General features: G+C 37.6%; 1 protein-coding gene across 3 annotated transcripts in view; it reads left to right on the forward strand.

Moving 5' to 3' along the window:
- Positions 1-13,995, forward strand: part of epha6 (eph receptor A6) — a gene marked incomplete at its 3' end in the record, with an annotated part of 142,628 nt that overhangs the window by 42,061 nt on the left and 86,572 nt on the right. For all 3 annotated transcript variants that reach the window (XM_079615760.1, XM_079615758.1, XM_079615759.1), the window contains exon 3: positions 5,688-6,357. In XM_079615760.1, the coding sequence (XP_079471886.1) occupies positions 5,688-6,357 (670 nt within the window). The remainder of the gene's footprint in view (positions 1-5,687; positions 6,358-13,995) is intronic.

Raw genomic sequence — 13,995 nt, forward strand, 5'->3', positions numbered from 1 at the left:
ATCAGAAACAACGCAAAACTATGGAGCTAAATGAGTCTCAATAAAGATAAATGCACACACTACATTCACATATGCACACACAGGATTCATAAATACACACACAGGATACACAAATGCGCACAAAATTCACAAATGCACACACAAAATTTAAAAAGCACAGAAGATTCACAAATGCATACAAAATTCACAAATTCACACAAAATTCATAAATACACACACAATTTAGAAATACAAACAACATTTACAAATGCACTCAAGATTCAGAAATGCACAGGGCAAGATTCAGACGTGTATTTCTGATGCACACACAAATATATATTGATTTACAAACTGCTTGCGGTCTGTGAACTTCACTGCATTTGTGTGTGAATTTTGAGACTCCCTTGACTTGGCTCGACACACAAATGCCTTTTTTTAAACAGGGAATGATCAGCAACCAATCAGATATCTCCCTTGGTTTAGCCAATCACAAGAACGCACCCCGCGTGGGGGATTGTTTACTCATAAGCCAATCACATGAATGCGTTCACACAGCGCGATATGCATGTGGCGCGGGCGCGGTGGAGTTCTGTCTGTCAGTTGGTTGAGACATAGACATCATATAGATAGACGCCCTATCGACCGCTACTGTATGGGAAGCCAAACAAACCAAAAGTGGGACGAGACAGCGGGGGTTTACAGAGCTCGCGCCGCGCTGACATGTCATCTGCGCGGTTCAATGGTCCGAGCCGCGCGGACGTGTTTCCTAGCGACAACCAATGGGCAGCGCGGCGCGAACAATCCTCACCAGCGCTGCACTGATCAAACAGCGCAGCGCAAACCATACATGCAAATAAATGTACAATACAGAAACCCCAGCTTCCTTACAAAAAATTGGTTCTCTGCTGAAGTTTAGGAGTTTTTCCCTACAGAAGACAAAGAAGAAGAAAGACTAGATGAAATGCATACATTTCTTATGTTTATTATAGCTATTTAATACTGTTAGTAAAGAGTAGTGTTGTGCGTCGATACTTTGAAGAACTGCACATATATAGAGGCTACGGAAAGAGCAGTACAAAGCAGAAACTTCAATGACTTTCAATTTCGTAGTCGTCTTGAGGAGCACGCCAACCTTCTGGAAATTATATCGGACAGTTTACATGTTCAGGTAATGTATGTTAGTAAGTTTTGCATTCAGCCATCATTTGTAGACTTTAAGCTTTTTATGTCTGAATTCCATAATCATTTGTTAATTTTGAATAAAATGTTAAAACTAAAGATCAATTTTATGTTATTGATATTTTGTGATATTGATTTATAGGGTGAATTCAGTGTGATTTGGACACTTTTTGCTATTGAGATTAATTGGAAAAAGTGTCCCTCCCAATCAACCTGGTCGCCTATATATAGCCTAGTCTAAAACTGGATAATGTTTTAGAATGACCTTGACCTCATCACCACTGTGATGTGATATCTGGAAGTTAGAATTAAAATGTTATGGTTTCACTATTCTTAAGACAATAACAAATTTGACAATGTCCAAATCACACCGAATTCACCCTATAAATCAATATCACAAAATATCAATAACATAAAATTGATCTTTAGTTTTAACATTTTATTCAAAATTAACAAATGATTATGGAATTCAGACATAAAAAGCTTAAAGTCTACAAATGATGGCTGAATGCAAAACTTACTAACATACATTACCTGAACATGTAAACTGTCCGATATAATTTCCAGAAGGTTGGCGTGCTCCTCAAGACGACTACGAAATTGAAAGTCATTGAAGTTTCTGCTTTGTACTGCTCTTTCCGTAGCCTCTATATATGTGCAGTTCTTCAAAGTATCGACGCACAACACTACTCTTTACTAACAGTATTAAATAGCTATAATAAACATAAGAAATGTATGCATTTCATCTAGTCTTTCTTCTTCTTTGTCTTCTGTAGGGAAAAACTCCTAAACTTCAGCAGAGAACCAATTTTTTGTAAGGAAGCTGGGGTTTCTTTATTGTACATTTATTTGCATGTATGGTTTGCGCTGCGCTGTTTGATCAGTGCAGCGCTGGTGAGAATTGTTCGCGCCGCGCTGCCCATTGGTTGTCGCTAGGAAACACGTCCGCGCTGCGCTGACGAGTCGGCCGCGCGGCTCGGACCATTGAACCGCGCAGATGACATGTCAGCGCGGCGCGAGCTCTGTAAACCCCCGCTGTCTCGTCCCACTTTTGGTTTGTTTGGCTTCCCATACAGTAGCGGTCGATAGGGCGTCTATCTATGATGTCTATGTCTCAACCTGACAGACAGAACTCCACCGCGCCCGCGCCACATGCATATCGCGCTGTGTGAACGCATTCATGTGATTGGCTTATGAGTAAACAATCCCCCACGCGGGGTGCGTTCTTGTGATTGGCTAAACCAAGGGAGATATCTGATTGGTTGCTGATCATTCCCTGTTTAAAAAAAGGCATTTGTGTGTCGAGCCAAGTCAAGGGAGTCTCAAAATTCACACACAAATGCAGTGAAGTTCACAGACCGCAAGCAGTTTGTAAATCAATATATATTTGTGTGTGCATCAGAAATACACGTCTGAATCTTGCCCTGTGCATTTCTGAATCTTGAGTGCATTTGTAAATGTTGTTTGTATTTCTAAATTGTGTGTGTATTTATGAATTTTGTGTGAATTTGTGAATTTTGTATGCATTTGTGAATCTTCTGTGCTTTTTAAATTTTGTGTGTGCATTTGTGAATTTTGTGCGCATTTGTGTATCCTGTGTGTGTATTTATGAATCATGTGTGTGCATGTATGAATCCTGTGTGTGCATATGTGAATGTAGTGTGTGCATTTATCTTTATTGAGACTCATTTAGCTCCATACAAAACACACATAAACAGTGGCAAAGTGGCAGACTACAGATGATATATAAAAAAGATGTTTGAAATTGGAAAAAGTCGAAAAGCTCTATAGGGGGGCGGGGGGGGGGGGGGGTGAATGGGTGTCCCTTATTTTGCCACACTGAAGGTGGCAACCCTATCTGTCTTTAATGTTAAAACGGAGTCAGACAAAGATGGAGAGAGACTCAAGAAGAAGTGACAACATGTAGAATGCAACAGGGCGTCTCTGAAAGGTTAGTTGATGAATGTATGTTGCTGATGTGCTATCTTCAATTGGGATATTCTGTCATGGTAATATTTACATCTCTCGTATAGGAACTGTTGTGAGATGCACACAGAGTGACTTTCTATTGCATGTGAAAACAAAAGATGGATGCTAAAGTTTGAGCTGACTCACAAATGTACTCTTATACAACTAGCCTACTTTTCTCAACATGGACTGCGTGTTCCCGGGGGTGGGGTTTATGTACATTTTAGGGTTGCTGATGTCAATAACCCCGGAGGAATGTCGTATAGTTCCTACCAGCCGTTTGTTGTAGTCCTTTTCTTTAAAAGCAAATATCGTTTTAACTTTGCAGAAGTTGTTTATGCTCAAACAGCAACATTTCACACCAACTAAAGTTAGAAAAGTGAAATCATTCTTTACCACCTCTTTAAACATTTATTGAAATGTGTATACATCAAACATACAATTGAATAAAACAACTGTTGGTCTCCAAAGCAATAATATTAACACTGTTTGGTATGAAAATACACATTCATTATGATAAATATTTCTTTATAAATATTAATCTCTACTGGGTTTCAAACAAGTTATTTTTTTGTAACTATGTAGACAAATGAGTCTACATCAAACAGAAACATTCCTTAAGTTGTCTTTGTTCCCTATACATGTTGATATGCTTTGTCAAATAATCTGCATGGAAATTTTCAATCGAAGTGGACTCAAAGTATTTTAAAAAGTAAACATACACAGCAATAACATCTTTAAATTGAAAATACAACAACAATTTAAAATGTCATCCTTCAAATCATCAATGTTTAACTGTGTCTGGTTTGAAAATACATATTACTTCTGATAAATAATACTATTCCTTTATAAATAGGTTAAATAATCTCATAAATCTCTACTGAGTGTTTTTTAAACAAGTTAATTTTTAGAAAAAACGACTCAACCATAGGACATCTGTGCAACAAAGGAACAATCCTTAAAGGACAATTTCTGTATAACTTAAATCCCAGTTTTCAGATCGTTTCTCATGAAATAAAACGGTTAAGATTGAAATTTGGACACATACTGCTGGCCCGAGAATTTGCGAAGAACTTTTTTTTCACACAAACAGTATAATATTAAATAAATAAAATTTTCTTAACTGAAGATACAAGTTCAGAAATAAATCAAAAGTTGATAAGTTAAGAATAATATACCTTGAACCGTTGTGTGCAGGCAAGCCTTCAAGACGATGGAGACCAGAGAGCATGTGCAGGGAGATTGAAAATTCTCTGCACATGCGCAGATGTTGATTATATGTGAACACACAAGTGGAAACACTGTGCATTATCACTAAACAAGTGATGAAGTATATCATATTTGTAAATGAACAACGTATTTTATCACTAGGTGTTTTATCACTAAGTAATTTGCTGACGTAGATGGTGACTGACGGAACAGCGCCTTTATATTGTACAACAGACCAATTCAATTAAGCAGAATAACTTTTTATCTGTATGTTTGACTGTGTTTTATTTTAATAATGAACAGGCTGTGATGTCAAGTTAGCAATGCCAGAAGTGAACTGATAATATGTTGTTAAAGCGCGATTCGCCGGCGCCATCACTTGGATTTGTTCCTTAGCAGGGGTAAAAATTTACTCTATCGTTTAATAATATTCGAAACAATAAAATGTATATTTTTATTTGTGTACATTCAAAATGACTACAAAATGTCATGCTTTTGAAAAATAAAGAAAACAACATGATGCACTGCTTTTAGCATCTCGGTCTCCTTGATGGCGCACACCAAAAATGAACCAAAATACAGCGAATACCCTTCTTTTTGAGATGCATAATATAGGTCTAAGTCACTTAGGAGTAAATCACAGCATACTTCATGATAAAAAACCGCACAACTGCAGCAGCAGCGGAGGACTTTTAGTGACCGGAACTGAGGAAGAACTGATGACGGAACAGTTTGATCTTCGGCTGACAAATCAGAGGAAAGGGCCGTGTCATTCCCGCCCACATGTAGAAATCGAATATTCAAGCTATTTCTTAATTTTTCTACCTCAGAACGGAAAACGAAAAATTAAACTGAATCCTTTGGTTTTTAGAATTTTGCTGTTGTTGTTGAAAACAATAACAAAAAGCACTTAAATGTGACAAGCTTATAATTACGACTTCAGAGGTGGGAAGTTGGAAATCTGCCATGACACATGAAGCAATGATTATATATAATTCATTTTAAATTATATATATTATAACTACAGATTCTCAATATTTAATATGAGACAGGATAAAAAATATAACATATGCTTATTAAAAAAAAGAGAAAATGTATGTCAAAAAAGCAAGCTATCACCTTAGTAATAGCTTTTTGTTTCATGTTTGTTTCATTTTACAGTGAAACAAAAGTTTGTTATGTTAATTTTATGAAGCTAACTTCAATTTGATTTCTCTGGGCTCCAGCTGCTCTGAATCCCATAGAGATATCCATAAACAGAGTAGCCTTCCTGAGCATTCACTCCTTTCTATTGCTTTCTCCAATTATCCCACTATCTATCTTCTCATTCCTTTGTCCTTTGCTCTCCACAGTGGGACGCCATCACGGAGATGGATGAGCTTAACCGGCCCATCCACACCTTCCAGGTGTGCCACGTAATGGAACCCAACCAGAACAACTGGCTCCGTACAAACTGGATACCCCGTCAGGCTGCACAGAAGATCTATGTAGAGCTTCGCTTCACTCTGCGGGACTGCAACAGCATCCCCTGGGTCTCTGGCACCTGTAAGGAGACTTTTAACCTCCACTACTTTGAGACAGATGAGCCACATGGTGCCAACGCTCATTTTCATCCTAACGAGTATGCTAAAATCGATACTATTGCCGCCGATGAGAGTTTCACACAGACAGATCTGGGCGATCGTGTTCTTAGGCTGAATACCGAAGTGCGGGAAGTAGGACCAATATCTCGTAAGGGTTTCTACTTGGCCTTCCAGGATGTGGGCGCATGTATCGCCCTGGTGTCTGTGAGAGTTTATTACAAAAAATGTCCGTCTACCCTGAGAAACCTTGCCGCCTTTCCCGACACTGTCCCGCGGGTGGATTCCTCTTCATTGGTGGAGGTCAGGGGGGCGTGTGTTGAGAACGCAGAAGAACGTGACACACCCAAGCTGTACTGTGGCGCTGATGGTGATTGGCTGGTGCCGCTGGGCCGTTGTGTCTGCAGCATTGGATATGAGGAAAGTGACGGTCTCTGTCTTGGTAAGTTCTAACACTAAATCCTGTTTTCTAAATCGCTCTCTATCCGCTATAGGGTTAGCCAGAAATGTGTATATGTACTGTATAAATACCCTACATTCAAAAGGTTGGGGTCTTAATATTTTAAAATGTTTTTGTATTTTTATTCAATTTAAAATAGGTTTTCTATTTGAATATATTTTATCCTGTGATGGCACAGCTGTTGTAGCAGCCATTTCTCTAGTCTTCAGCATCACATGATCCTTAAATCATTGTAATATGCTGATTTGGTGTTCATTTTAACAAACGGATAAATATTTTTGTGGAAATCATGATAAATTTTCTCAGGACTCTTTGAAAGTTCAAAAGAACATAATTTATTTGAAATATAATTTGAAATATAAATCTTTTTAAACAGTTCCTGTCACTTTTCTTACTGACCCTAAACTTTTGAATGGTAGTGTGTATGTATATGTATAACATTTTCAACTGCAGGAATTTGTAATCTAATCTATCTGTGGTTTTTAATTTTAAAAATATGTCACCAAGCAGAAAACTAAAGTTTACTCTATCTGCAAACTGTATGGTGGACAAGCGCTTCCAGTGCAGTCTTATTGATTATTAAGGGACCGATTAATTTTGACATGCCACTCGTGTCCAGTATGGATGTGGTGTAATGTTGTCAATGTTTACCATGCAACATGGCAACTTGTCACATTATTATAGAATTCAACTGATGTGTGGTCACAGGTGTGCATATCTGTTTGCAACACATTTTTACGTGACTCAGAATTGTATTGTGTTTGAGACCTTTGGTGTTAACAGTGTTATTATAGCCTAATGCAAAGCCACTGTTTTTGTACTGATGCCTGACTTTTTGTAACTCATTTGTTATGCATAATTTAAAATGTTGGTCTGGGTCCATCAAAGTCAATTAAATACAGTTGTAGTCAGAATTGTTGGCACTCCTGGTAAATAATCAAAGATGGTTGTAAAAATAAATCCGCATTGTTTATTGTTGATCTTTCATTCAAAAAACTCACATAAAATCTAACCTTTCATTGAAGTAAAATAATTAAGAGTGGGGGGGACATCACATTATGAAATAAATGCTTTTCTCCAAACCACGTTGGCCATAATTATTGGCACCCTTTTATTAAATACGTTTTGCTACCTCTTTTTGCCAAGATTTCTCTTATAATGCCTGATGAGTTTGGAGAACATCTGAAAAGAGATCAGAGACCATTTTTTTCATACAGAATCTCTCCAGATCCTTCAGATTCCCAGATTCCCAACTCCATGCTGGTGCTTCTTCTCTTCAGTTCAGCCCACTCAATTTCTATAGGGTTCAGGTCAGTGGAATGGGACGACCATGGCAGAAGCTTCATTTTGTGCTCAGTGACACATTTTTGTGTTGATTTTTATGTTTTTTTTGGATTGTTGTCCTGATGCAAGATCCAACCACGGATCTGGACCTGGAGTCCGATTATAAGATTTCTACCAGAGGCCTTCAGGTTTAGATTTTTTATTTGTTGGTATTTGCAAGAATCCATGATACCATCTATCTGAACAAGATGTCCAGGACCTCCAGCAAAACAATAGGCCCACAACATTAAAGATACAGCTGTATATGTATCCGTGGGCATGGGGTAATTTTAAATGCTTTAGCTATTTTATTACAGCCACGTTCTATTTTGTGATGCTCAACAATCTTTTGCTGCACATCAGAACTATATTCTTTGGCTTTACTCATTGTGATGAATGATTAAGGGAATTTGGCCTTTGTGTTTCCTCATACGTATACTCATGTGAAACAAGAAGTCATAGCTAGACTATTACTAGTCACCCTGGTGTACTAAAATATTGAAATATAAATGAGAAATTCAGATACATTTTACTCATAAAAAATATAGGGCTACCAATTTCATAATGTGATAAACAATGCAGATTTATTTTGCAGCCATATTTGATCATATTTACCAGGGGTGCCAATGATTCTGACTGTAAATTAATTAATAATTGATTAAATAGTAATTAGTAAGTCTTTCATTGGATTATCCAAAAATATGTTTGTTATATATAACACGTTTTGAAAAAGAACTATGTCATATATAATTTAAAATAACTATAATGATTATAATAGTTCTGGCCGTCTGGCCCTATTACCCTTGATTAGTCAAGTGTATTTCCAAGACTGCCAATATTAAGTATAACACCATTGGGAATGGGATGTTTCACTATTTGATCACTCAGCTTGCCTGTGTTCTCGGTGTATAATTTATATCAGGGTATGCAAGCTGTGATTTTGCCGGTGGCCAGGAGCAAATGCAGTGTCTTTTTTCTTTGGCTTCAGATTCGCTCGGAAATGGGCAACCTGGAGTAAAAAGCGAAGTGATTAAAGAATAATTTCAGACGGGAAGGAAAATTACTGTCACTCCATTCCACACTCGCATATTGTATTCCAGTCTGAACGCTGCTTGCCAATGTGCAAAGCTTGAGACTTTACTTTTTTTCTTCTTCTTGTAACTGTTGGAGAACAAGTAAGGACTAACCGGCCATATTTTTTTTCTGAAATGGGTTTCCACTCGATATCAGCTCCTGTATATAGTATAAAAAGCAAGATCAAAGTGATATTCCGTACAACAGCACTTGCTGGTAGGACATTGCTTATGGTTAACAAGGTACAAAATTACTCATACCTAAGATTTTGGTCACACCACCCATCTCTACTTCGTTTTTGATTGACTGAGAAAAGCCCAATTTCTGACAGCAGATGAAAGTAGATGAGAGAAGGGACAGCCATGATAGAGACATCAGTGATTGACCCGGTTCATGCTGCCACAGCCTGTGGGGAGGTTTTCTGTACATGTGAGAGAATAGGAGATGGCAATGGCAGTCAGAGGCATCATTACATTCCCCTCATTACCATACAGTAACTGAGCATTTCAACCATTCTCCGAGTGCTTTAAAGATTCTGTAGTGTGAGATGCACTCATTTTCAGTCTCTTTCCCGGGATTTGTTAGATGCACCAGATGAAGTATCACTCTTAAGATAGCATGCTGTCTGCGATATGATTTAGACTTAGTGAGTACATCAAAAGCAAAGCTCTGCTGTCACGGGGCCATTCAGTGCATCTCTACAACCTGCCTCCCCCCGTTTCCTGCCACCTCTGTCTCTTTCTTACATTTTGCACATTATCTAAGCAGATCACTCCTCAGATTAAGCCTGCAATCGCACTGGCACCTGTCAAAGCCCTAATCAAATCCCCAGCGTCAGGGCGGCTCCCGCTGCAAAGTGAATCCATAATCAGCTCTCCCCTGCCCATCAGAGACCAGTTGCTCAGCATGGTGTTTGTGTGTTTGTGTGAGTCAGGGACAGAAGCTGAGAAATCGAGAGAGAGACTTTCAGAGTATGTACCGAATTGCATGAAAAACTTCTCAACTGTTGGTGAAGTTTGATCTTTAGGGATCCAGCTGTGTAAGTTCCAGGTTGGTATTGTACTGTATGTTCTTATAACCATCATTAAAAACAGAAAAACTGTTTTTTTTTAACAGGAGGGATGCAATGATGGTAACATTTTGGCCAATACTGATAAACTGATTATAATGTTTTTGTTATGACTGCAAAAGGTGCAGTTACCAAAATTTGTGCGTAATTTCCTGGACAAAAAAAGTACAATAATAATCCGCTGTCTGTCAATAGTATAGCAATGAGGCACTGCTCACAAAGACTTCACTTTTACAATCAAGTAGCTTTCTTTTGGACAATGCGGCGAATTTATGTGACCAACTTGAACTTGGTGTAAAATGGAAAATGTCTTCCCCCTCACTCGAAACTCCTGTTCATGTGGATTCCTATGAAATGACGGTGTTTTAAATGCAAAAGTTTGCCAAGCAGAAGTAAATTTGACCCAACCTCAGCTGATAAATGGCAGATATAAAAATTATATATTATTTTATGTAAATAAATCAAATTAAAAATATGTTAATCATATGTTAAAAGTGAATTTTAACATTGCAACATTATAAAATATGAAAAATATATTAATATATGGACACTCGGTTTTTTTTAGGTTTGCTAAAGATTACATGTAATAGTGTTCTTAAATTATTAGTGCTAAAGGTTAGCCTTAAAGGGACAATATGTAGGAATTACTCCCATCTAGTGGTGAATTTGTATTTTGCATTCAAACTAATTTTGCTCTCCAGCGCCTCGCTTTTTCAAATGCGCGTTGCGTCTACGGTAGGCGATATGTACCAAAAAGCTTTGACAGGATGTCTTCTTATAGCACTTCGTCGAGTTTTCCTTCAGGTGAACAGGTGTGTTATTTCAAACAAACTGCAACATGACAACAAACAAACGAATGTTACAGAATTACTGACTGTGAAAAACATGAAATATTGTAATTAGTTATGCCCAGGGTGCGATTTGTGGAAAAAAACAGAGGGGGGGATGTTTTGAAACATTTTTATTCATAAAAATAAATCATGAGAACATGAACTTCGTCACTGCATTTGAAGGAATTGTAAAATCTTTTTTCTTATTAACTGAAGTAGCCTAACGCAATATTTTTACTCTAATAGCTTATCTTTACCCACACATATGAACTCTGATCATGCAATAACGTTAACTTGACATCGCGATGCTGAGCTACAGTGAAATGATAGAAAAGACATTATCTGTGATAGCAATTCGCCTCATTCGAGCAAACTGGAGTAGAATCAGGCTCGCGTCTACCGCGCCGCACTAAACACCGCGCCGCAGGACCTCTAGAAGCGCATAAACGCGTCTTTACATTGAAATCACTCGCGCCAGACGCTCAAGAGTGAGTGAGTAATCATTTTAAAATAAAATTGACTTTAATCAAACCACGGATCCGTGATAAGTTTTGTGATCCGTCTCGCCACTATATAGTAGCACTATGATCACTTTGAGGGGAGGATAAATTTATCCCCACCGGGGATACATATAATTAAGCAGAGGCAGGGATACATTGACTAGAAAGGGGGAAATCCCACGCATCCCCCCCTTCTTATTATAGGTTATGCCTTCTTTATTCGTTATATTTTCTGAATTATGTTCATTGTTAGATATCATCATCAGATGATTCAACAATAGGGAGAGGAAGAGGTAGAGGTTGAGGTAGAGGTAGAGGAAAGAGAGGCAGTGGATCAGTGGGATCTAGGCGAGGAGGTGGACGACGAGGAAGAGGAGGAGAGCGAGAGTCAATACCACGACAAAGATGCCCGGCAGCTACGAGAGACGATCTTGATAGAATTGAAGGTTTACAAAGGCAGAGAAGAGAAGCGACCGAGGTTTATACAATTTATGTCTAGCAATAGCAATGAATTTTCATTGTCTGTACAGTTCTATGCACGTAGCAAAATATCCTTGTTTTTGAAAAAGGAGAGCTATATAAAATTAGCCACATTGGCGACATTAACTCTTGTTTTCTGTAATCTACGGTCACGTTTCCTTTTACGTTCTATTTTTGACTTTTTTGGCGACAATGTTTTCTTCTCCTGTGGCTTGGCATATGTTTGGTCCATAATAACAATGCAATCTAGACTTTTTAACTTCACGTCACGTGACTGGCTGGCTCTGAACGAAAACACGTTGTGGAAACGCGTTGGCTTAGTACTTTTTGTCCCTCTCTACTATTATAGTTTTGCAAGATGGCGGAACTACATGGAAGCCTCCGTGGACCTACCCGTCCCATGTATATAAAGATAATAAATTCTTCATTTATAAGGATGAGTCAGATAATTGGCCGAGGTATTTGTACACCATTGAGGACATATTTATGAATAAAAATATTGATTTTAGATAATAAAATACCTAAAAAGATACATATTGTCCCTTTAAATAAGTTTTAGATGATGGCAGACGTAAAATCCCAGAGGAAAAATGTATTGCTCAGTAGTTGCTTTTTCTAAGCTTATGATTTGAGACTTATGATTCTCATATATATCTCATTGTTGTATTAATAGCATTTCAAATTTGCATCTTAACATTTCTTAGGATAAATAAAAATAGACACAAAAGAGACATGATAAATATTTGAGAGCCAAATAATAAAAACAGAATGTGGCAGAAGAAACATAGGACATCTGTTTATTGTCTTGCTGCAATCTCTTTCGAGACTCAATTATAGAAATATTTTATTGCTCAGAGGTTGCTCTTTTTACGCTTATGAGACTTAGTTGTGATTTTCATAATATATCTCTCATTTTAGGATCAACAATGTCTCAGATGTTTCTCCTAAAATTCCTAGGAGAAATAAAAATAGACACAAATGAGACATGAGAAATATTTGAGAGACAAAGTGTCACAACTGAGAATTTGGTAGAAGAAACAAACATCTCTTTATTGTCTTGCTGCAATCTCTTTCAAGACTCAATTATAGGAATATTTTATTGCTCAGATGTTGCCCTTTTTAAGCTTAATTAAGATTCTCAAATATATCTAATTTAAGTATCAATAGTGTCTCAGATGTTTCTCCTAAAATTTCTTTAAACTGTCTGTACACTTACAAAGTTCTCAAACTTCGGTTTGCATGTAGGGACCCTCATTATGCTACCATGTTAGTGTGAGGCTATTTTGAGCCTTGTTAGTGGTATTAGCGATTTCTTTTTACTTATATCCGATGCCCCATATACTAGTGTTATAAGCTAATCAGTTTTTAGAGATACAACTCTTTACATTTGATTATCATGAAAACACATCCCAGAGAACGGTCGACTCGGTAACCATGTGTTATTAACCCCTAGGTACATTTTTCGCCGGAATTGTTCTTTAACTGTATATGCTTAAACTCTGAATGTATGAATTTGTTTTTTACTTTGGAGCATGTAAAGTACTTGACTTGGTGCACAATTTGTAAAGTTGTTTCAGTCTCTTCTAAACATAAAATGAGACAAATGTGAGAGCTCCTCTAGCTTGAGAAAAGTCTAAGCCTATGTGTAATGTTGTTGAGATCTTGTCAGAAAGTTAGGCATGGACAAATATGAGACCACTGGGGTCTTCAGTTTAGAATATGATGAGATCTTTTCTAAAACTTTAAAGGAGACCATTGTGAGAGACCAAGGGTGAGAAGCAGGAGACTCAAGTAAAAATCTCCATTTGATATTGAAGTACCCTCATTTTTGTCTAGGCGAAACATTTGAGATGTTAAAGAGATCTCATTTTTGATTTTTATTTCCTCTGGGATAGCATGCGCAATTAAATATTCAAAATTAAACGATACCTAATAAAAAAATCCAATATTGGCTAAGCAATATGGTGACGATATACTGTGCATCCCTATTAAAAAAGTTGTTTTTAACCACAAGAAACAACTTTCTTAGTAGCTCTTAAACACTCCTCACATGGTTCTCTGCCAACTTTCTGAATTTGTTTACTCTTCAGCTCCCTTGGCATTATGGGACATCAGAAGTGTTCACTGTTTGCACACTTCAGAATCCCATCAGATGCAGTACATCATCCTGATATTGTTTGCCTAATGTATCATGAAGGATTTTTACATTCTATTCATTTGACATGTGCCTGGAGAGACTGTATTTGCTGTTGCTGGGCTAATGCTCTGGGGCGCCTCCCACTGCTGTGGCGCTTTAGAATCTCACTGCCCGCTGCTAGCCTGTGGTCCACAGCTCTGTTAGTAG

The sequence above is a fragment of the Phoxinus phoxinus genome (genome assembly GCF_949152265.1).
Source record: "Phoxinus phoxinus genome assembly, chromosome: 6".
NCBI lineage: Eukaryota > Metazoa > Chordata > Actinopteri > Cypriniformes > Leuciscidae > Phoxinus > Phoxinus phoxinus.